Source organism: Nothobranchius furzeri, chromosome 15 (assembly GCF_043380555.1).
Source record: "Nothobranchius furzeri strain GRZ-AD chromosome 15, NfurGRZ-RIMD1, whole genome shotgun sequence".
In the NCBI taxonomy this organism is placed as follows: domain Eukaryota; kingdom Metazoa; phylum Chordata; class Actinopteri; order Cyprinodontiformes; family Nothobranchiidae; genus Nothobranchius; species Nothobranchius furzeri.
Window position 1 is genome coordinate 18,989,573 of NC_091755.1, and position 24,536 is coordinate 19,014,108.

At 42.7% G+C, this 24,536-nt stretch overlaps 1 protein-coding gene across 2 annotated transcripts; it reads right to left on the reverse strand.

Annotated features, from left to right (window-relative positions):
• Positions 1-645: 645 nt before the first annotated feature.
• Positions 646-24,441, reverse strand: LOC139063373 (uncharacterized). Of its 2 annotated transcripts, none has more exons than XM_070545102.1 (9): positions 24,131-24,441; positions 17,902-18,036; positions 17,075-17,134; positions 16,829-16,948; positions 12,857-14,996; positions 12,643-12,678; positions 10,629-10,709; positions 3,543-3,629; positions 646-2,819 (listed from the first exon to the last, which is right to left on the reverse strand). In XM_070545102.1, the coding sequence occupies exons 1-9, from the start codon at positions 24,248-24,250 to the stop codon at positions 2,602-2,604; spliced, it is 2,997 nt and encodes a 998-aa protein (XP_070401203.1). In that variant the 5' UTR covers positions 24,251-24,441; the 3' UTR covers positions 646-2,601. The 2 variants fall into 2 exon arrangements, with proteins under 2 accessions (XP_070401203.1, XP_070401202.1); XM_070545101.1 differs by having other exon boundaries at positions 24,125-24,441.
• Between the last annotated feature and the right edge of the window lie 95 nt (positions 24,442-24,536).

Sequence of the window (24,536 nt, forward strand, 5' to 3'; positions counted from 1 at the left end):
AATTTCACATCATTCTGGGTCCATTTGTGTGAAAACAAGGTCCAATCAGGCTGAAACGTTACAAGAAGGTAAAATAAACTTGACCTCTCTAGGACATTCAGAAGCCAAGTTATAAGCCCACAAATGTGTAACTGGACTACTTCTTTAAATTGACACCAGATCCGGTGACCTTTGGGACATGGTTTGACCCCCTTAGGAAAGTGCTATCATCATGAAACGTTCGGGTTACTTTAGAAGAAGACCCAAAATGGAGGCCTCCATCTTGGGTTACTTTACAAGAAGCCCCAAAATGGAGTCTCCATTTTGGGTTACTTTGGAAAAAGTCCCAAAATGGAGGCCTCCATTTCGGGCTTCTTTTGCATGTAGTTGAAAGTAACCCAAATTGAAGGCTTCCTTAATTGAAAAATTCAGTTCTGGTTACTTTAGAAGAAGACCCAAAATTGAGGCTTCCATTTTGGGTTACTTTAGAAGAAGCACCAAAAATGAGCCTACATTTTGGGTTACTTTAGAAGAAGCACCAAAAATGAGCCTACATTTGTGGTTACTTTAGAAGAAACCCCAAATTGTAGGCCTCCATTTTGGGTTACTTTAGAAGAAGCCCCAAAATGGAGACTCCGGTTTCCCCCCCAAGAGGGACACACACACACACACAGACACACACAGACACACACACACACACACACACACACACACACACACACACACACACACACACACACATTATAGCGTAACTCGCATGTGGGGCCCGAACTTTTTTCCCCCAGTTGCAGGGTCCAACCCTTCTAGTGGTACTAGAACGCTGAAAAAAATCAGGCAAGTCCCAAAAAAAATCTTGATGCCAAAAATCACTTTCAATAAGCAAAACTTTAAACTTTTTATAAAAAAGGATTTTAGCTAGTTATGGGGCCCGGTTTCTTACATTCCAGCTTTGTGAGGTCCACTTTACACACACGTTTTTTACTCCGTCGTGGGGCCTTTGTATACATTAAAATGTTTTCTGATCTAAATGGGGATTTCTATCAAAATTTTCATTAAGTTAAACCAATACAAACATGCATGTATACACATGTTATAATTTAGTGGGAAAAAACATTTATACATCGTGTTATTACACTTTTTTTTAGTATTTTATGGGGCTTTTTATGAAAATTTCCAATCTTTTAGTTTAAAATAGGATTTCTGTCAAAATTATGTTTAAGTTAAACCCATACAAACATTCATCTATCCCGATTTTATAATTTAGTTCAAGAAAACCTTTAAAGTTTTAGTGTTATGAATCATTGTATCCATTCAGCCATCAATTTCCTTCCGGTTATTCCATCTGGTTAAATAAACTGTACATTTTAAAATGATCTTGTCCCTTTTCCCCTGCTGACCTATTTTCTTCTGTTAATTAGGTCATAATGGTGTTTATTTGAACGGAATACCATTTGGTAGAAAGTACTAACCATAGCTTTTCCTGAGTTTAGGAAAAGGATTACAAATGTAGCCATAGAAAAGATGACCTTTGTTATGCATTTTTTTATACTTTAAGATGTTAAGTGTGGTTCACTTGTATAAATAATATTTTTGCAGTGGTCTCTAGTTAGGAATGAATGCCTTGTAAGTTGTACTCTGGGTACAAAAAGTCCTGGTGCACCTATTTCAAAGTCTAGAAGATTGTCAGATCAGGTCAAGATGGGTGAGTCCATGAACATTAAGTGACAGTTTGACGTAGATCTGTCAGGCTTTTCTAATCCTAGTTTCATCGTCTATTTTCTATCAGAAGCTAATGCAGGACATAGGTGTAGGAGACTATTTTCATGCTCAGCCTGCATGAAACTGACCGATTATTCAGAAATAATCAATGAAAACATTTTTCACTGAACCAAATATTTAATGGAAAAAAGCACAGTTTTAAAAGACTGAATGTGCCATTCAAAGATTTTTTTCCTTCTTTTATTCAGAAGACATTCAGAATAGAAAAACTTGAATAAAAAAAGCTCTAGAATAACCAATAAGGTTTCAAACCCTTTAAAACTGAACATGTCTTTTAACTAATTTGCATAACTGCACTTGTCTATTAATACAAGTTTCTAAAATGAAAATAAAAACATATTCTGGAAGAAACTGAACTGTATTTCCTTTTTCCTTTGTGACGGTTAAGTAGAAATGAAATGTTTTTGTAGTGATGCACGAGTCAGAGAGCGACTGTGGGGGAAGGAGGAGCAGGAGGAGCCGCAAGATCAGCATCATGTGTGCACAGAGTCTCAGCTGGAGCAGATGAGTAACCAATGGCCTCTTCCTATATACAAGGGAAAAAGCTCCTGCACTACAAGCAAAACAGGTATTATGTTATACGTAAATAACTTAAGTGGTGTGCGGTGGGTGTTGTGTTGAGGCAGCACTGTCTGCTACGTTGAGTGCCAATGTAGGCATCTCCTCCTCCAGCTCCTACATGTAGGAAGCGACATCCAGTTACTCATTTGCTCCAGCCAAGGGTTCGTGCACGCAACGCTGATATTGTGGCCCCGCTTGCTCCTCCCTCTCCAGCAGTTGTGCTCCAACTGGTGCTTTGCCAGAAACATTTCATTTCTAACTGACTGGTGACCTACTAGTGTTTTACTCATTTTTTCTCCTCATGCAAGTGATTCTGTTTTTCACATAATATTTCACAGCTCTCCAATCTCTGGTCCCCAGAGCTTCAGGTTCTGCAGCGATGCACCTTTCACACTCTGCCTTACCCGGGACCTGGTTTGTCATTATGCATTTCCTTAAATGTCTGTTTACTGCATTACATTCCTCTGAAGTCCAGCTTCTTTTGGCAGCCATTTCTTTACCTAAGGACATAAAAAAAATTCTGTAGCTTTACAAAATAGCTTTGATAAACCATTTTTAATGACTGTAACTACAACAAACTAAAAAACTCCAGCTTCTGAAAGCTGAGGAATGGCTCATTGACAATAAACAGCCTTTTTGTATCCCCTGGTGGAGAAAAACCAGAGGTGAGGAGAGAAACCAAAGTGTAGAGAAAAATGTAACCAAAAATTGTGCGAGAAATGTTTTCTCAGGTGGTAAAACAACTACCTAGATACCATAGTTTTGAGACTGAAGGCCGACAACTATGGGGGGGGGGGGGGGGGGGGGGCAACTGTTCAAGAAAATGCTGGTAATTAAACATGACAGCGAGTCACCACACCAAATCTGTCATAATATAACTTCATTCATACTTTTGGAATTTACTTTACAAATCAAAGCAATGTTGATCATTTTAATCATGCTAATTAGTCATTTTAACTCATAAAATAGTTTTGTGTGTGTGTGTGTGTGTGTATATTGCAGCACTTTGGTCAGCTTTTTTTTAAACGCGCTAAACAAATAAATTTGGTATGGTATAGAGAGCATGATGCTTAAGTCGTGTGGGTTTAGTTAGCAGGAAATGTGAAGGAATGAATACACTGATGCAGTTTTAATGTTTGAACTATGCAAAAACAGTGGTGATAAATCTGGATACTGAAAAGTAGAAAGCTTACTGCCCCCGAATGAGGGCTACTCTAGCTCACCTCTCTTTTTGGGCAACTTCTCTTTACACTGGCCGCTAGATGTAGGAACACAAGAAGTCGGTTGGTTGTCTTCTGGCATCAGCAGTGCTGAAATTAGCACAGAAAAGAAAACAAGTTAAACTTGTCTATTTTGAGACAGCAAATAATCTGCAGTGGCCAAGAAAAACAAAAAAAGCTTTACATATTTACACTGTCCCAAATACAGCCGGGTATTTCTGAGCAGTGGGTGTAGCTGTTGCTAGTTTCCCTAATCTACCACCAGTGATTTAAAAAGATGTTGGACACCTTCACCTTGCTGGATGATTACTCACATTGGGCTTTCATGTCATCTCTCTTGTCACTGCTATAAACCTCCCGGATTCTCTAGTCTCAACATCCCACCTCGAGCTCCTTCTGACTGCCTGCTCTGTTGCCCACTTGTCCACCCTTCAGTTACTGCAGTCTTCTGGATTTACTCTTGCCACACCACTCACTCTGGCAAGACCTCCTCTCTCCCTTCCTTGGGAGCCAACTCAACTCTTAGACTCGTAAACCCTTCTTAACCTTCAAAATGCAACTGCCAATAATACCATAATTAAAGAAACTCTGCTTTCAGACCCACCCCCTTGGACTCTGACCTTCCCCTCCAAGTATCCTGCTTTGTTACTCTTGTTAATAAAAACTCTTACCTCTGTCTCCGTATTGACTTTGTATGTCATGGGTCAGAAAACTTCAACCTACTATTACACTTTTGGATATTTAACAAAATCTAGAGCCTGATCTTCGCAGTGTTGAGAGATTTGTGGCCGATTCAGAGCACACACGTTTGCTTTGATAAAGCCAATGTGAGAAAGGTTTCTGCCAAAACTAATACAGAGCAGCTGCTAAAATTCCATTATAAAGCAAGGTGCTTGTGTCTGAAGGCCTGCAAACATTAAGGAGTTGGATTCTCCTGAGCTTGCAGTTATGCATAAACTTCTACTCAGCCAGTTCAGAAGGCCACTCCCCCTGGGCTGCCACCTTAACGTGGTAGAGGTGTTTGAGTGTCCCAATGATTCTAGGAGCTAAGATGTCTGAGGCTTTATGCCTCTGGCAGGGTCACCCATGGCAAACAGATCCTAGGGAAGGATAAGACAAAGTGCAGCCCAAAGACCCCTTATGATGAATACTATAAATGGGAACAGCGTTCTCATGCCCAGACGTGGGTCACCGGGGGCCCCGATCTGAAGCCAGGCCTGGAGTTGGGGCAGGCTGGCGAACGCCCGGTGGCCGGGCTTTTACCCATGGAGCCTGGCCGGGCTACATCCCAAAGAGGAGATGTGGGTCCCCCTTTCCATGGGCTCACCACTCGTAGGAGGGGCCAGAGTGGTTGGGTGCAGTGTGGAAAGCCGGGGACCTTGGCGGACTGATCCTCGGCTACAAAAGCTAGCTCTCAACTAGGGATGGGTACCTTTGACATTTGAATCGATCCAGTACTAATTCCCGGTACCTAGGAATCGATACCGGTACTTAACGGTACCAATTTTCGATACTTGCGTGTTTAATATTGTAATTCTCTTTTATAATTAAATATATATTTTTCTCAATATATAACCATATTTGAAAAATATCACGATAAATAACACATAACTGTTTGTATTTTAACATCGTCCTTGTAGTTTTATAAGCTGATAATTAAACTGAAGCAAACATCTTTACTGTGAACTAAATTTACTGTGTATCTTCATTCCTTTTGCAGTCCTTTTTCATTCGATTTTTCCTATTGGGAAGTTAGAATTTCCGAGGAGAAAGCGAACGCACCATTAGCTGATAACAATGGTGGCGATGGAAGCTAATTTATCAAGCTAACGTTATCTTAAACAGTTTATTTAGCTGCTGGAGCAGATTAAAACGATGATGCCTCACACAGATCGTTGTTGCTGGTTTCATCTTCTCATAATCACCCGTCGCATTTAGTGAAGCCAAACTTTAGAGCGCGTTCATGTTCTTCTAGTAAGAAATTCGGAGTTCCGAGGAGAAAGCAAACGCACCATTAGCGGAACGGAAGCTAACATATCAAGCTAATGTTATCTTAAACATTTTATTTACCTACAGGAGCAGATTAAGATGAGGATGCCTTAAGCTGGGTGGACACTGTGCGACTTTTTCACTCGCAGCGTTCAGCTTCAGCTCAAACTGTACGACTTCCTCGCAGGGCGGATCTCACGAGCCATGTGCTCACACTGTACAACCCAGTTCTCGGATGCGACCTGACTGCTCACACTGTATGCCTGGTAGCAACACGTCGGACCTAAAATATGGTAAAAATAGCAGTTTTTACACAACACGTCCGACTTTTTTGTCTTGCCTGTTGTCCTTCAGGAGTGCTGCAGGAGGACACACAGGGATTTATGGGGGTTGGATGAGGAAAACAAAAAAAAGTAAATCTGTTTTGTGATCAGTTTAATTTGACATGAACACGACAAACACGCTTTGACAATCCTTGTCATTATGTGCAAAAGACGTGTAGAAATTAAAACGAATAACGTGTGTTAGCAGGCGAGCAGTGTTTATGCATGATTGCGCATGCGCCGTGAGTGGTTCTGACACTTTGTGGGTTGCAGCTGCTCGCAGCGCCGCTTCAACAGTGCGATACCCTCACGAGGGACAAGCAAAATATCAAACACACCAGAAGTCCGTGCAAGCTCAAGATTGCTGATCGGTAGCTGGTCACGTGGTGTTAATCGCCTCTCGTAACCCCCTGTACACTACACGACGCTCAGCGCAAAACTCGCCCCGATCTCGTGGATTCTCGCACGAGTGGAAAATCAGCTCAAAAAAGTGAAAAAAGTCACAGTGTGCGCCCAGCTTTACTTAGATTGTTGTCGCTGGTTTCATCATCACCCAGTTACCCATCACATTTAGTGAAGTGGACCCAAGTTTTGGCGTGCGTTCTTTCTACCATGCTGCTCTGTTTACAACTCACTTGCAGCGACCGACGACAACGTCCTTGCGCATGCACAGCTGTCTAGGCAAGTTCTCGTTACGAAGGACGGGTACTGAAACAAGGCACCTTTTCAAATGACGTGAATCTGTGCTCAGTCGGTACTATGGAATTCGGTCAGTACCTTAAAAAGTATCGCTACTCTCGACAAGAGGAATGTCACCTCTCTGGTGGGGAAAGAGCCATTGTTGACATGTGGGGTTGAGAGACTCCGACTGGATATTGTTGGACACACCTCAATGCATGGCTCTGGAATCAGTTTCCTCAAGAGGGGTTGGACTCTCTACCACACTGGAGTTACTCCCACTGAAAGGTGCCGAGCAGGGCTGGGCATACTTCTTGCTCCCCATCTTGGTGCCTGTGTGTTGGGGCTTAGCCCGGTAAAGGAGAGGGTAGCCTCTCTCCGCCTTTGTGTGGGGGGGACGGGTCCTGGTTGTGGTTTGTGCTTAAGCACCAACCTACAGCTCAGAATACCCATCCTTTTTGGAGTCCCTGGAGGGGGTACTGGAGAGCGCCCCTTCCAGTGACTCCCTCGTTCTGCTGGGGGACTTCAATGCTCATGTGGGCAACAACAGTGAGACCTGGAGAGGTGTGGTTAGGAGGAATGTTCATCCTGATCTGAATCAGAGTGGTGTTTTGTTATTGAACTTCTGTGCTCGTCATGGATTGTCCATAATGAACACCACCATGTTCAGGCATAAAGGTGTCTCTTGGCACCAGTATACTTTAGATCGCAGCTCAATGACCAATTTTGTTGTCGTCTCATCTGATCTGCGAACGTATGTCTTGGACACTTGGGTGAAAATAAGGGCGGAGCTGTCCACTGACCACTATGTGGTGGTGAGTTGGCTTCAATGGTGGCAGAAGATGCCGGTGAGACCTGGCAGACGCAAACATGTTTTGAGGGTCTGCTGAGAATGTCTGACAGAGTCTCCTGTCAGGAGCTTTAACTCCCACCTCCAACAGAACGTAGAGTCCTGAGGGAGGCAGGAGACATTGAGTGGGCCATGTTCCATCCATTGTCAAAGTGGCTGACCGCAGCTGGGGCCGCAGGGTGGTCTGTGCCTGCTGTGGCACCAATCTCAAACTGGCTGGTGAACCCTGGGGGTTAGCGATGCTGTCAGGCTGAAGAAAGAGTCCTAGTGGGTCTTTTTTGCTTGTGGGATTCTGGAGGCAGCTGATGGGTACCGGCAGTCCAAGCGGAATGTGGTTTGGATGGTTGCGGAAGCAAAAACCCGGGCACGGGAGAAGTTTGGTGAGAGCATAAAACAAAACTTCTGTACGGCTTCGAGGAGATTCTGGTTCACCATCCGGCGTCTCAGGAAGGTAAAATTGTGCACTAGCAACACTGTTTACAGTGGCGACGGTGTGCTGCTGATCTCGACTTGGGACATTGTGAATCAATGGGCTGAGTACTTGGAAGACCTCCTTAATCCCACCTTCCAGTGTGGAATCAGAGTTTTGGGACTTTGAGTTGGGCTCTCTAATCTCTGGACCCTGAGGTCACTGAGGCAGTCAAAAAACTCCTCGGTGGAAAGGCTCCAGGGGTGGATGAGATCCGCCCAGAATTCCTTAAGGTTCTAGATGTTGAGGGGCTGTGTTGGTTGACGCGGCTCTGAAATATCACATGAGCATCGGGAGCAGTTCCACTGGTTTGGCAGACCGGGCTGGTGGTCCCTATTGACCCATTGCAGCGTGATGTCACATGCCCACACCCCCGCCCATAGCTGCAGACTGGAGGGCAAGAAGATGCATCTCCGCACTGACCCCAGTTGTGTTTATCTGTTAGTTGTCAATAAACAGAGGTAAATAGCGGAGAAATAAAATCTATATGCAGGGTTAACACACACACAGTCCTGTAGGCTGCATAAGTAAACAAATGAAGGACAGATGAGCTCAATTTTGCAGGATTTTAGCTGATAAAATACGCCAAAGGCAGAACGGCTAGTGGATAAACCACACACATTGTGGCAGACAAAGTCTTGTGACAGAATAAAAAAGTTAATCTGCCCCACATGCCCAGAAACAAAAAAGTTACAGCCATCTGACTTATACGCTTTTATCATACAATTATATTATACGGGACAGAACCAGAACCAGGGGAGAGCTGTGCTGCAGCAGATGTGTCCTGAGAAATAAATGTGTTAAAAGGACAATGCCGGTGTGGTGCGTATTTCTGTGTGTTAACCACGGCAACGATCTTAATAATTAAACCAAATGTGTAATTGGAGTGGGTAGCCGCTAAGGTCGTTTGTTTCTGTTTGCACTCAATCGTCAGAATAAACGGAGCATCTGTTAATCTCAAAAGACGAGCATTGTCACAGCGACCATTCAGCATTAATCCACAAAACGTAAGAGATCCAGTTACTCCTTTGGTTCTGTGAGAAGTCCAGACAGCTGGTGTTGGTACCAGATCTGCTCGGGCTGCCAGGTCAGCATGGGATCCTCATCTCACAGCTAGCTAGCTACTTCAAAAGCATCTAGAAGCTTTGAGCTACATCGTTTGCTTCAAGATGTTTTTATTTTATTCATCTGCACAAAGATGTTAGATGGTCTAAAGTGGTGATATCTAAATCCATAGGTTTTATTTTGTTAGTCTAAATCGCAGAGATACAGCTCTGGGAAAGGGCTGGAGACGGGCTTTTTCCCCTCCAGCTAGTTTGGATGTGCGTTGTTACCCGGATGTAAACAATAACGTGCAACGGGCCTATAATTAAAAAGAAAGAACAGAGGGTGTGTTCCAACTACAGGGGGATCATACTCATGAGCCTTCCTGGTAAGGTCTATTTGGGGGTTCTGGAGAGGAGGGTCCATCGGATTGTCGATGGGGTGTGTGGGGATTTTGAGATGGTGTTCAACTGCATCCCTTGGTGGTGGTTGGGGGGGGGGGGGGGGGGGGGGCTTGTGTGGAGTACTCTGAGAGTTTGGGGTACCAGGCCCCTTGATACCGGCTGATAGCCCTGTACGACCATTGTCAGAGCTTGGTCTGCATCGGACTCATTTCCTGTGAGAGTTGGACTTGGCCAAGGCAGGCCTTTTCCACCAATTCTGTTTATAACTTTTATGGACAGGATTTATAGGTGCAGCCAAGGTGGTAAGGGGATCTGTTTTGGTGGCCTAAGGATCAGGTCTCTGATCAGACTGTGTTCTCCAGCTTTCGCTGGAGCAGTTCACAGCCAAGTGTGACGCAGCTCCGATGAGAATCAGCTCCTCAAAATCCGAGACCATGGTCTTCCGTCGGAAAAGGGTAGAATGCCTTCTCCAGGTCAAGGATGAGATCCTTCCCCAAGTGGAGGAGTTTAAGAGGATGAATCAGGAGATCGATAGACGGATTGAAGCTGTATCTGGAGTGATGTTGTACCGGTCTGTCGTGGTGAAGAGAGAGCTGAGCCAGAAGGCGAAGCTCTCCATTTACTGGTCGATCTACGTTCCTACCCTCACCTATGGTTGTAACCTTTAGGTAGTGACCGAAAGAACAAGATTACGGATAAAAGCAGCCAAAAAGAGTTTTCTCCACAGGGTGGCTGGGCTCTCCCTTAGAGATAGGGTGAGAAGCTCGGTGAGAGCATCTAGTTAGGATGCCTCCTGGACGCTACCCTGGTGAGATTTTCCAGGCACGTCCAACTGGGAGGAGACCAAAGGAAGACCCAGGAAACGCTGGAGGGACTATGTCTCTCGGCTGGCAAAGGAATGCCTTGGGATCCCCCCGGAGGAGCTGGCCTAAGTGGTTAGGGAGAGGAAAGTCTGGGCAACACAAGGTGATCAGTAGGTCACAAAAACACAACATAGGTAGATATGCTGGTGATTTTGAACATTCTGCTCAGTCTGTGTTTTTTTGTCAGAGTAAAACTGGAAAAGGCTGCGAGTGGAAGGCGTAAAACTCTGGAGCAACCTGTGACTCCCCTCATTGTGGCGCCACAAAAATCATAATTTATGAAGTCATTCCACTAGATTTTATTATGTTTTTGTTTGCCATTTATATTTAAGCAAGTAACAGATGGGAGCATAGATGGGAGGATAGAAATGATAATGGACTTTTAATATTTAGCTTATGTATGTGTTAATAAGAAATGTTTAATATTGGAAAGGAATACTAACCCCAAATAGTGGTTTTACAAGCTCACCTTTCTTTGTGGACTCGCTTTCTGGACCACTTGGTGTGACGGACAAAGATGTCCCTTCAACATCTTCTGGTGTCTGCTCTTCTGAAAGATTTTTAACAAGAAAAAAACAGATTACACTTTGTATTGTGATGATCTACAGTGACAATAACTATTTCATAAATATACAAGGTCAACTTTACTCATATTTAACACATTCGCAGTGGTCTATAGTAAGAATAAATGCCTTGTAAGCTGTACTCTAGGGATTAAAGCAGGGCTCCTCGATTACAATGGTCCGAGGGCCACTCACAAGATAGACCCAGAAGCAAGAGGCCGGGGGGTGCTGCTGCGGCTTGGATCGCTGGCTGTAATGTACATAACACACAAGCTTGCAATATTAGGAAGAACAACACCTGTCCCCCTCCTGTGTGACTGCCATCATGTAACCCTCATGTCCATGTTGTCTCCGGAGGAGCAGATAGGAAACAAGATCTCATATTACTTAAAATGAACCAAAGCTTCCTCCCAGTTTCCCTTTAAGCTGAAATTAACATCAGTCTATCATCATGAAACAAAAGAATAAAGTGGAACAAGAACTTCTATCTTCTATTTCTCTCTCCTTTTAACTTCTCCGAGTCCCTAAATAAAAGAGACAGATGATTACGCTGCTCTGACCCCGCTCCCTCTCCAAGACCGGACCTCCTGACATCACAACACTCGGTCTGACTGAGCGCTTCCAGGAGAAATATTAATGAAATTAAAATAATGAGTATTTGGAGGAGCGTCCTCCGATCCTCTCTTGTGTGAGCAGACTCACTCACTCAACATAATTTACGGCCCAAATCCAACAGAACCGGTCGGGCTGATTTGATTCAGGTTCGGTCTCAGGTTACAACTCCAGCGCTCAGCCCTGCAGTACCACATGAAGGCAGACCAAAGTTTCCTACCCGGTAAATGTTGAGAACACCGCTCTGACAGGTTTGGATGCTAAGCTGGTGCCGCCATTAAAATAACAAAACTACATTCCACTATAACTGATTATGGTACTCTTCTATGGTGCAGAATCGTTTATATTACGTTTTCTAAAGCAGCACATAATATTTATACATTTGATACAATTCAGATCACCTTCAAAACTCAGTCACACACCCAGAGCCGTTTCAAGGCATTTTGGGGGCCAAGGCAACCCCCCTAACCCACTCCCATCTTAGGGCTCCCCAGAAGCAATTTTGAAATTCATACCCTGTCCAGGAGTATTAATTATAGTGTTTTTAAAAACATGTCAGACATTACCGAAATGTTCTAATATTGTCAGATGAAAAACAAAATCATCTAAAATTAAAATAAATGAAATTAAATAAAATCAATATCTACAGTGTCTGGGACTACAAAAGGCAGTGTAGAAAATCTTATCAGCTTGAGGATTATAGGGGGGGTCCCTAGAAAATTTCTACACCCAAAAGTTTGAGAACCCCTGGACTAGAAGGCCACACCTGTGCAAAGGTACTAAAGGAGGTGCAACAAGCAGCAATGCTTTGCAGGTCAACCATGATGCTATGTCTGCACTGACTTTGTACCCCATAGCTGGTGTCAAATCAACTGTGCTTCCACTATAGATTGAGGGAGCTTTTTCAAATTTGTGTCATGTAACATTCCAATTTTCAGGTCCTCAAGAGCCCCTATATCCAGCATGATTTACTATTTTCCCAACTGCAACATACTTTATTCCATGTTTTAATTATCTGTTCAGCATGTTCTTAAGTTCTGTTGAAGCTTGTTAATCACCCAATGGGTTGGATGTGTTTAAGCAGAGAAATGGATTCACTACACTTGACTACTTGGGCGATTAACAGGCCTCTACAGAACTTGCAGCCCTGCTGGATAGCCGATTCAACCATTTAATTATGTATGATGGAACAGGGAAACAACTAAAACTTGCTACATAGGGGCCCTCCAGCACCAGGGTTGGACACCACTGGTCTAGTGTAATGATAACTAATGATAATTCAATTTGAGAATTAAAAGAAATTCATACCTTCCTCTTGTGAAATCCCATCCATATCAACAGTTTCTGAAATGGTAATAAGAAGTTTCAAAGGATAATGTTATTGACCAGGAACTGCAGAACCAATACAAGAAAAGTTAAGAAAAAAATACTCTCTTACACAAATCACAAGTTTATAAATATCTTCAATAAGAAGGCTAGTGGACTTATTTTCCTTAAAATAGAAATGATTAAATGTTAATACCATTGACATCTAGGTGGATTTCATCCAGGCTCTTCCCTTTATATTCGCCTAGGCGTCCTTGTTCCAAGGCTAGGAGAACTTTGCTTACTTTTGCCAACTGTAGGGTACCCTCTGGAAGGCGGTAGTGCTTTCTGTGGACTGCAATGTTGTGCCCAAGGAAATCGGCTAATTGGTCCAGTTCTGTGGTCTTGAGATTCAAAACTGTTGACAAGGTAGCAATATGCTTCCTGAGCTTAGTTGAGGTAAGTGCTGCAGGGTTTTTCAAGTCATTGCATTCACTTACAAACTGCCTTATACAGTCTGAACCTCTCAGGTAGTGGATGGAGTGAGGCAATGCAAACAGGTACTGGTTTTCTTTCAAAACTCCACATTCTTCACGATTTTCACTAAGGGCATCCAGTGATTCTTTCATAGTTGGACTTAGTAGAACAGGGACTTTCCTTCCCCTCTTTCCCACAATGGTAATCCTGACAAAGTAGCTGCAAAGCTTTTGTTCAAGTGCTGTGAGGGCCAAGTTAACATCCTCGTGGGTTTCTGAGGCATCCTTTGACAAGTAAACAGACAACGGCATCCTGGAAACCTCACCAGCTCGCCGGCGATTGAAAAGAATGACTTGTGTGAGAGTCACTTTAGCAAGATCTTTCCAGGTTGAGTGTGAAGGCTTTTCTTTCAATGCATTTAGATGTTTTTGTTGTTTGTCTGTCAGATGGCTGTGAAGGATCTGGACATCATGTGTAAATGGGAGAAGGAGAGGAGAATTCCACTTCTTCTGTTCAATTTGAGTCAAAGCTTGACTAGCAATGTCATACCTCCAGCTTTCTTGATACAGTTGAATAAATTCTTCTGCATCTTGGACAGTTTGTTTGTCCTTCATCTTTAGTCCTTCAGTCTTAACAAACATGGCTAAAGAATGAATGTTGTGACCAACTTTTCTAGCCAGGGATGGTTTCTGGTACTTGCCATTTTCATCATTAAATCCAGCAAGGCATTTTGTAGCAGAGATTACCTGACTGTACTTTTCAGGCTTGATCAGATCTTTAACACTGTTCACAGGAGAAACAGCTTTGGCTTCGAGTAGTAGTCGGCCAAGTTCTCTCAGCTTTTGGCGGATGTACTGGTGCTGGTTGACCAACTTCTCATTCTTCTTGAACAATCTGTATCCATAATCCAGTATGCAATGATCCTGCTTGATCGCAAGTGTTATCTTGTCTTGAATAAGATTGCTCAAGAACCTCCAGTATGCATCACTGAACCCCAGTGGAACTGCCTCCGCAAATGCACACAATGCTTGTACTTTTGTCTTACCCCCCTTAGAAAGCTCATCTTGAGGCTTAAATTTGCATGACTGGAAGTGCCGCCACATTTGCTTTCTGTTGAATAATCCAAAACAATACACACAGTGTTTAAATATTTGTCCGTCCATTTGGGCATTTGGTTGCTTCCATGGAATGAGTTTGCCCTGCTTTTTTTGCAAGACTTCCGAGTTATGCTCAAAATTACCTTTATTCCGTATATAATCAAACTGAAGTCGTCGTTGTTTGGAGTTCTTTGGCAAACTACTGGCTTTTGCTACCTCCACTTTATCTTTGTGTTTACGTAGTAGATGCCTCGACATTTTTTGAACAAGACCACCACAATATACACAATGGTGTTTCTTGTTGTACTTCCTGGAACCATCTTCTTTCTTTGTAACAGGAGAAACAAAAACAAGTTCTTCTTCCAGAGATGTTCCTTCATCCTTACTTGTAGTGGCTCTGGCATCATGGCTTTCAGAGCTTCTACTCTGACCAGACTCTCCCTGACTGCAACACATGCTTCTGTTTTGAGCAGTACTTCTATAACAACTCTCTGAAACAGGAGCGAGATAACCAGATCTATCCTTTAGGTCTAACTTTTCATATTCACTTGTAGTGGAGCTGGAATCACACTCTTCCAAACTTGTACCATGACTGTACTTATGTTGGACCCGACAGCCAAACTTGCTCCTCTTTTTAGTAGTTGACATTCTTTTTTTCCAGGGAGAAATCTTTTTTTCCTGAGATATTTTTAGGCTGGCCTCGCTGTCTGTGCTTTCTCCACTGGTGTCTGGTACATATTCTTCTTCGCTCCCTTCACTGGCCTCGTCTAATCCAACAAAACTCTTTAATAATGGAGAAAGGGAGGTAGAAATAAATTAGTATTTCTTCCTGCATTCTTAATTCAAAACAGAAATCAACATCTTCATTTAAATTCCCTCTTTATAAAAAAATAAAATAAAAAAGATGCTCCCTTTAATAAGAGTATTTGGTCCAATTGTTTTCAGGGCATTTAGAGCCCAAACTAATACAGTAAAATAACCGTGCGCTCCTAGATGAATTCTCGTGAGATTTGGAGTTTTCTTAAACTCAGGAGAATTCATCTTGTACCGCTCCAGATCAAACCGTCCGAACTCCGGGCCAAAATAGACTAACCAATCGTGTGTCAGCACTAAGCTGTAGAGAGCGAGTTAGATTGTATCAAGCATCCTAACCTGGCAGCAGCACTAGCTGGGCACTAGCTTGCGCATCTTCCAATCAGTTTAAAATATTGCTACCAGAGAGCTCTCCCTCTTTCAGACAGTTTCCGTGGCAGTGATTCTAGATCTAAATGTGTAGACTCTACACAGGACGGGGACACAGAGATCTGGCTGCTGCCAGGTTATCAGTAAAACATGTTACAGAAATACAAAAATGTGTCAACAAAAAGAGAAAGTGCAGAACAGCTAGCTTGACATGTACCTCAGCATCTGGATTAGTGAGGAATGTCGCAATATAAACCACAAATTTATTATAAATCAAATCAAAACCCTGTTCCGTTTTTGTTTTAAACAAAATTAGAACTGGCCAGTATTTATAGCACCTTCCAAGAAATGTTTGAATTATTGCACTTACACACTAGCATCGCTTCTACACAGCCTAGATAGGATAATTAGTGTTCAAATTTTAGTAGCCCGGGAATTTACCGCATGCAACCGGATGCATTTTCAGCCCTCTTCCCAAGGCGGCCTGCCTCAGGCCGAAACCAGTCCAACCCACACACCATCATTAGGGGGCAGGACCATCCTGCATGCCTACTTCATCAACATTCTGGATGCTGAGGAGTTTATATTTATGTATTTAGCAGACACTTTAGTCCAAAACGACTTACAAGTGACAGTCAGCATGTAGCCCTTGAGGCTAACAACAACAAACACTATTCAGTCAATCACAGGTGGCAGTGAGGCAGCATTATGAATCATGGAGAGGAGGGAACAAGGAGTGGACAGCAGAGAGGGGGGACGGGTGCAGGGAGGGTGCTAGTTAAGAAGATGCTCTCTGAAGAGCAGGGTCTTCAGGAGTTTCTTGAAAATTGAAAAGGAAGCTCCTGTTCTGGTAGTGCTTGGTAGGTGTGGAACGATGCATGAGAAGAGTCTGGATTGTCCTGAGCGTGGTGTAGGCACTGCTAGCCGACGATCCTGTGATGACCGGAGCAGCCGGGCCGAGACGCAAGCCTTTGCAAGAGGATTCAGGTAGATGGGAGCCGTACCATCTCGGACTTTGTATGCTAGTGTTAGCAATTTGAATTTGATGCGTGCTGCTAGCGGTAGCCAGTGGAGCTCAATGAGCAGAGGGGTGACGTGTGCTCTTTTTGGCTGATTGAAGACCAGACGCACCTCTGCGTTCTGGACCATTTAAAGAGGTCTCACAGTACAGCCTGGAAGACCAGTTAGAAGGGCTTTGCAGTAGTTGAGGCTTTTATCTTTGTGATTTTGGAGATGGCCTATGTGCTCAATTACATCCACATCCCTAAGGCAGTGTGGAACAAACACGGCGGGCAGAGTGGAGTGGAGCCGATGCTAGTGTGTAAGTGCCATTAGACTTTACAATAACAGGACACTGGATATTTTCAAAAATTTAAGGGTGTAAAACATTTTTTTGGGGCAATACACATTTGAAATTGAATGATGAGGCTTACAGAAAAGGAAGATCCTCTTAGCCAGTGTGACTCCATTTCATTTGATGCTGAAGGGACTTCCATACTGTCATCACTTGAATCATATAGCGCATCAGAAAAACTTGGTACTTTCTTCTTCATCTGCAACATATTACATTGAAGTGAATTTTACAATTCATAATCATATTTTAAATGAAAAATATTATAGATTCACTATATAAGCTAATTATGTTTTTATGTAGTGAAGTAAAGTTGGTAAAGGAATACCTGAATGCTTCTGGTTCGTCTAAGCTTTGGAACATCATCTCCAATTTGGCCAACTGCATACTGATTTGAATAATAAACAGTGTGTCAAAACAGTGAGAAGGTTTCAGTACATGAGCAAGAACAGTGTTGTGTAGTTAAGATTATACAGTCAGGGGAAAAAATAACTGAAACCATGCTGACTTTGTGCGTTTGCCATTTAACAAACTCCAACTTCAATTATTTAAACAGTGAGACAGAATAAAAAAATGCATTTCAAATTAGGTAACAATTATTTCACATTTTCGTGAATGAAATAGTTTTCAGATCCCCATCAACAAGATTTCTTGCTCCTATGGGGATATCCCCATGATACCCTATGGATGACTGCTGAGGAGAGTACTATGGGAGAAGGTGTCAAGTCTGGGCTTCTCTGTTTAGACTACTGCCCCCACGACCCGACTCCAGATAATCAGTTGAAAATGGATGGATAAATTAAATTATTACTATATAAAATAGGAATTACAGAGAGGTCTAATTGTTGATCTAATGTAAAAAATGGTTTGCCATATACCTGCTCACCGCCTGCTTGTCCAAATTGTACTCATTTCCTTACCTTTCTGAGGCACCGTTTATTTTTACTTCCCTCTTCTTTTACAGATTTGTCCCCACCATTTAAATTAGAGTTATATTTTCTTTTTCATGGGACAACTTACAAAGTCAGCAGAGGTTCATTTTCTACCACCTCTAATGGTAAACTTTTAAAAACACAAAGAAGCACCATTGTTTGTTATTCATTTACATAACATTTGATTTTGATCATTTAAGGTATTTCAGAAATTTGTTTCTACCGTTTTGCTTTGCATTCCAATGTCACTGTTATGTAGCGTGTCAGAAGTGTCATTCTTTGCATCCATGTTTCCATCATCACTGTCCCCATCATCACTGTCCCCATCATCACTGTCCGAGTAGTCCACAATGGAAAGCTGTATGATAATTAATTGCAATATGAAAAAAATATCACAAGTTAAGGGATGAAAAGGCTACCTGCTGCACAATGAAAAGGTCAATCAGATATTAAAGATAAATTAAAACTACAGGCAACAAAATTTCTGTACACTCAATTAAGCCTAATCAACTTAATATTGATTAACATATCTGTGCTTCTTATAAATGACTGACTTGATTTTATGTAAAACTATTCTTGTTAACAGTGTTCTCTTGGAACCACTTTTGGAAAAGGTGTATATGCTACAGCTTCACAAAAAAAAAACAGAAAAAAAAGGAACAACCTGAAAGACAACCACAGCGAGATTTCGCTGGTTAAAAAGAATAAAAAACATTTTCCTTGATGCTTTTGTCAGTGATGAACTATAAAAATACACATTAAAAGTCTGAAGATGGACATCGAAATGTCTGGAGATGAACCATGTCAAAGTTTGATTAGGTTTAAAGAAGAACAACTTTCTAATAGACCCCTTGAAGCGTGACATCATGCACCCACACCTCTTCCCCAGGCTGTAGAGCAAGAAGCCAGCACATCCCCATTGACCATCATTTTATCTGTCAGTTGTCAATAAATAGAGCAAAATTGTGGCGAAATAAAATTCATCAGCATGATTAATTCCTTCAATTCAGCCCTAACCCAAGGACCTAAGCGTCCTCAAGAAGTGAAGTCTGCTGTGTCCCTTCTTGTAAACAGCTTGGCTGTTCTTTCTCCAGTCCAGTCTGTTGTCCAGGTGAACTCCAAGGTATTTGTATTCCTCGACCACCTCCACTTCTTCTCCCATGATGGAAACAGTGTTTGACTCCACCCTGTTTCTTCTGAAGTCTAAAATCATCTCCTTTGTTTTGTTCATGTTCAAGGTCAGATGATTGTTTCCACACCATGCCACAAAATGCTCCACCAGCTCTCTGTACTCAGCTTCCTGTCCATCTCTGATACACCCGACGACTGCAGAGTCATCTGAGTATTTCTGTAGATGACAGGTCTCTGATTTGTACTGGAAGTCTGAGGTGTACAGGGTGAAAAGGAATGGTGAGAGTGCAGTTCCCTGTGGTGCTCCAATGTTACTGATCACCTGGTTTGATGTGCAGTTCTTCAGCCTCACAAACTGTGGTCTGTTTGTCAGGTAGTCTTTAATCCAGGCGATAGTTGAGGCCCCCACCTGTGTCTTCTGGAGTTTCTGGCAAAGTACATCAGGCTGGATTGTGTTAAATGCACTGGAGAAATCAAAGAACATGGCCCTCACAGTGCTGCCTGCTTTGTCCAGATGACAGTGGGTTGGTTGAAGCAGCAGGATGATGGCATCTTCAACTCCAACTCAATGGTGATAAGCAAACTGCAGCGGGTCCTGGTATGTTCTAGTTTGCTTATTCAGGTGGACCAACAGGAGTCTCTCCAGGACCTTCATGATGTGGGATGTCAGGGCAACCGGTCTGTAGTCGTCATTGACTGATGGGCGAGTTTTCTTTGGAACTGGAACAAGGCAGGATGTCTTCCACAGGACTGGAACCTTCTCCTGGGCCAGGCTGAGGTTGAAGAGGTGCTGCAGAATCCCACAGAGCTGCTCTGCACAGGTCTTCAGTACTCTGGGGCTGACACCATCTGGACCTGCAGCTTTGTTCCTGTTCAATCTCTAGCTGCCTCTTCACCTGACTTCTAAAGACCAATAGGTGGGAGGGGGAGGTAAATGGGGCAGCAGCATCTCCCGACTTGGTTGAAGACAGATTTATAGAACCAGAAGAGTCCATGACTGTGTTAGAGGACAAAAGAGCTGGCGTGTGACAGGAAAATGTTGGATCAGAGGAGGGTGGGATGTGGGAACTGAACCTATTGAAGAACTTGTTCAGTTCATTGGCTGTGTCCAGGCTGCCATCTGTGCAATCCTTCCTCTGCTTGAAGCCTGTGTTCTTCTTCATCCCTGACCACACATCTCTGATATTGTTCCTCTGTAGTTTGTTCTCCAGCTTCTTCCTGTATGCCTCCTTGCTGTCTCTGATCTTGATCTTAAGTTGCTTCTGCATACTCGTCAATTATTCCCTGTCTCCCTCCTTAAGGTTTTTTTTTTTTTTACTCATTTAGCAGATTCTTCAGTTCACTGGTTAAACTGACCCTAACCCACATGTCAAGACACAAACAAGTTAGCCATCTAATGACTTATGTGCCTTTTGATATATTTATGCATGGCTGGGTGTCGAGGAGCCGGGGCAGAACGCCGGCTCAGATCTAACAGCAGAGAGGAGAACTGTGCTGCAGATCAGTCATTAGAAATAAGTGTGTGAAAACGCCAATGCCAATGTGGTGTGTAGTTTAGTTTCACCAGCGGTAATGGCCTTGTTTTAATAATTACACAAAATGTGTTGTCATTGGAGTGGCACCCTATAATGTCTTGTTTAGCATTTCCAATTACGTTGCTTGACAGAATAAATGGAGAATCCACTAATCTTTAAAGACAAGCGGTGTCACAGCGACCCTTCAACATTAAACCGCAAAACGTAGAAGAGAACCGGTTACATTTGTGTTGCTTCAGTTGAGAAATGCAGGTGGTCAGTTCTGACTGAGGACTGTTGTCTCACAGCTCGTTAGCCATTTCTAATGGATCTGGAAGATTTATGCTAAACACTGTTAGCTTTAAGATTTTTTTTTGTTCTGCACAAATATATTAGATTTTACTGCTTTACATTATCTAAACCTCTAGGTTTTATTTTGTTAGCTTAAATTGCAGCAATACAGATCTGGAAATGGTGTTCTTGCCCTCCAGCGTTTGTGGATGTGTGCAGTTACCTAGATGTAAAACAACTTTCATTGGGTCCTTCATACAGGTCCTTCTCAAAAAATTAGCATATTGCAATAAAGTTCATTATTTTCTGTAATGTACTGACAAACATTAGACTTTCATATACATTAGATTCATTACACACAACTGAAGTAGTTCAAGCCTTTTATTGTTACTAATATTGATGATTTTGGCGTACACCTCATAAAAACCCTAAATTCCAAATTAGCATATCATGAAAAGGTTCTCTAAACGAGCTATTAACCTAATCATCTGCATCAACTAATTAACTCTAAACACCTGCAAAAGATTCCTGAGGCTTTTAAAACTCCCAGCCTGGTTCATTACTCAAAACCACAATCATGGGTAAGACTGCCGACCTGACTGCTGTCCAGAAGGCCATCATTGACGCCCTCAAGCAAGAGGGTAAGACACAGAAAGACATTTCTGAACGAATAGGCTGTTCCCAGAGTGCTGTATCAAGGCACCTCAGTGGGAAGTCTCTGGGAAGGAAAAAGTGTGGCAGAAAACGCTGCACAACGAGAAGAGGTGACCGAACCCTGAGGACGATTGTGGAGAAGGACCGATTCCAGACCTTGGGGGACCTGCGGAAGCAGTGGACCGAGTCTGGAGTGGAAATATCCAGAGCCACCGTGTACAGGCGTGTGCAGGAAATAGGCTACAGGTGTCACATTCTCCACGTTAAGCCACTTTTGAACCAGAAACAGCGGCAGAAGCGTCTGACCTGGGCTACAGAGAAGCAGCACTGGACTGTTGCTCAGTGGTCCAAAGTACTTTTTTCAGATGAAATCAAATTTTGCATCTCATAAGGAAATCAAGGTGCCAGAGTCTGGGAGAGGGTGCTCGCTGCAGAACCACAAAGGCGGAGCTGCACCATAAGGTGGAGCTGCACCAGGGTCAGCCCCGCCCATTCACGCAAACTCAGCCTAGCCCACTGACTTCCGTTTTTGTTTTCCAACTTCATCGCAAACTAACCTGACCCACATGAATTATGGCTGTTACTACTTTACAAATGTTAATGCTCCAATTAAACAAGATAAATATAACTTGCTACATGACAAAGCCTGAATACATCTTGAAATGAAACGATTTCTTTTAGCAGATATCTGCCCACAGCCGCTCTAACAATAATGTGGGGCAACAGCATGAGTGACTGTCATATGTGCTCTGGTAGTCCAGTGGTAAGATCATCTGAAGCAAATTTTGCTTCCCCCTCAGCTGATGCTGGTTCGATTCTCGGTGGGGTCGGCATCAATCTATTTAGCCATCTGAAACATTGAATTTGTTTATATTTTAGTTGTAATGTTTATTTTTCAGCAAAATATTTATGTCTCTAAAAGTTCTTTGAATTTGGTCGTTCCTAAACAGCATTTTAGTTGAAACTCTGCTCACAAATGGACTCACACTGGCTAAATAAACGAATAAATAAATAAACACATTAGTCATTGTATTGTAAACGGTATACCAGTAAATTGTTGTAAACATAGTACTGGCAAGTGTAGCTAGAAATTAAGAAAAGGGGTTGTAATCTACCTAAGATTTCTGCCACTGGGAGTCGAACCTGCGCAAAACTATATGCCAACCTGCCTCCATAGCCTCTACCCCACCACATCTGATATGAAGTAAGTGGTGTTACATGTAATTGTCCTATCCAGTGTGTCTTTGGAGATGGGATGTATGGTTTATTGGCGGTGTCTCAGTAGAAGTCATTTCAGAAATAATTTGTCAGAAAATTCACAGAATATCCAGATTTGAGAACCAAGACCAGACCCACTTCAGGGGAGGAGACCAAATTGAAGCTGAGATGGGAGGAAAATGCATGAATGAGGCCAAAAATGGCTTTGGCGTGTTTCTTATGAGGAAATGACAATATAACATGATAAAAAAGTTCCAAAAGTTAGATTTTTAATTATATGGAACCTTTACAAAAACTGTTCAGTTAACTTCTCACCTCCGTCCTCAATCTTGTATTTTTTAGCTATAAAACCCTCTTTGGTTCCAGAATGCTATCAAGTCTGACAACTGGAAGGAATTGTACTGACTCTGATGGAATGGACGGGGCTGACTCTGGAATGGGTGGGGCTGACCCTGGTGCAGCTCCACCTTCTGGTGCAGCTCCACCTTTGTGGTTCTGCAGCGAGCACCATTTGGAGTCTGGAGGAAGACTGGGCAGAGGGAAATGCTAAAATGCCTGAAGTCCAGTGTCAAGTACCCACAGTCAGTGATGGTCTGGGGTGGCATGTCAGCTGCTGGTAATGGTCCACTGTGTTTTATCAAGGGCAGGGTCAATGCAGCTAGCTATCAGGAGATTTTGGAGCACTTCATGCTTCAATCTGCTGAAAAGCTTTATGGAGATGAAGATTTAATTTTTCAGCATGACCTGGCACCTGCTCACAGTGCCAAAACCACTGGTAAATGGTTTACTGACCATGGTATGACTGTGCTCAACTGGCCTGCCAACTCTCCTGACCTGAACCCCGTAGAGAATCTGTGGGATATTGTGAAGAGAAAGTTGAGCGAGGCAAGACCCAACACTCTGGATGAGCTTAAGGCCGCTATGGAAGCATCCTGTGCCTCCATAACACCTCAGCAGTGCCACAGGCTGATTGCTGCGATGCGGCGTGGCATGGAGGCAGTCATTTCTGCAAAAGGATTTCCGACCAAGTATTGAGTGCATAACTGAAAATAATTATTAGAAGGTTGACTTTTTTTGTATTAAAAACACTTTTCTCTTATTGGTCAGATGAAATATGCCAATTCATTGAGATAGGAACTTTGGGTTTTCATGAGCTGTACGCCAAAATCATCAATTTTAGAAACAATAAAAGGCTTAAACTACTTCGGTTGTGTGTAATGAATCTACTATATATGAAAGTCTAATGTTTATCAGTACATTACAGAAAATAATGAACTTTATCACAATATGCTAATTTTTTTGTAGCTATAAACGGTTATAGAGCCTAACATCCAGAACTCACTCAGACACTCAGGAGCTTTGACCTACAGAATATAAGTCACCTCAATCAGATCACCCAATGCCACTACAAATAGTACGAGTTTACCTTGTATACTGGATTGATCACATTATAAATCAACATATGCACAACATTTTGTCAACTTCCATAGAATTAACATCTATACGGCAGGGCCCCACAAAGACACAATCTTGAGATCTGTGTGTGTGTGTGTGTGTGAGAGAGAGAGACTGAGTTCATGGATATCAAGAAGAGATCCACTCGCATTTGCACAAGTGACAGTCTAAGATCTAACTCACCATTACCTGTGGGCCAACGTCCAGTCTGCTAGGAGACGAGTCTTGGAACAACTGAGCTTTTTCAGAAACTCGAGTCTTCGAGTCCTTCACCTGAAAATAAAAAACAAAAATAAGACTTCTTGACATACATTACAGTCAAGAGTCAAGAAGGCAATTCATGTGCCGTTTGTCCCCAAAATCAAACCCCTAATTACTCATGTTCCAGCCTATTTAGGACCATTTTTTAGCCATTACACCCACATCTAAGTGGATATTTGGGATCACAACTTAAAATGCCAGATTACCTGTTGCACAGTGACAATGTGTGGAACTGTAGCTGTAATATAATGTGCTTTCATAAGAACAGACACTGCAATTAGCATGTAAAAATAAACAAAACATTACATCCATACGGCAGGGCCCCACAAAGATA

What these genes read in the sequence shown, in the direction of transcription:
- LOC139063373 (XM_070545101.1), bottom strand. Translation starts at nt 24,250, where the DNA reads ATGTCAAGAAGTCTTATTTTTGTTTTTTATTTTCAGGTGAAGGACTCG. An exon ending in ACGTTGGCCCACAGGTAATG is followed by an intron (nt 18,037 to 24,124) that starts GTGAGTTAGATC and finishes ATTATCATACAG; the next exon opens with CTTTCCATTGTGGACTACTC. An exon ending in TTGGAATGCAAAGCAAAACG is followed by an intron (nt 17,135 to 17,901) that starts GTAGAAACAAAT and finishes TATTCAAATCAG; the next exon opens with TATGCAGTTGGCCAAATTGG.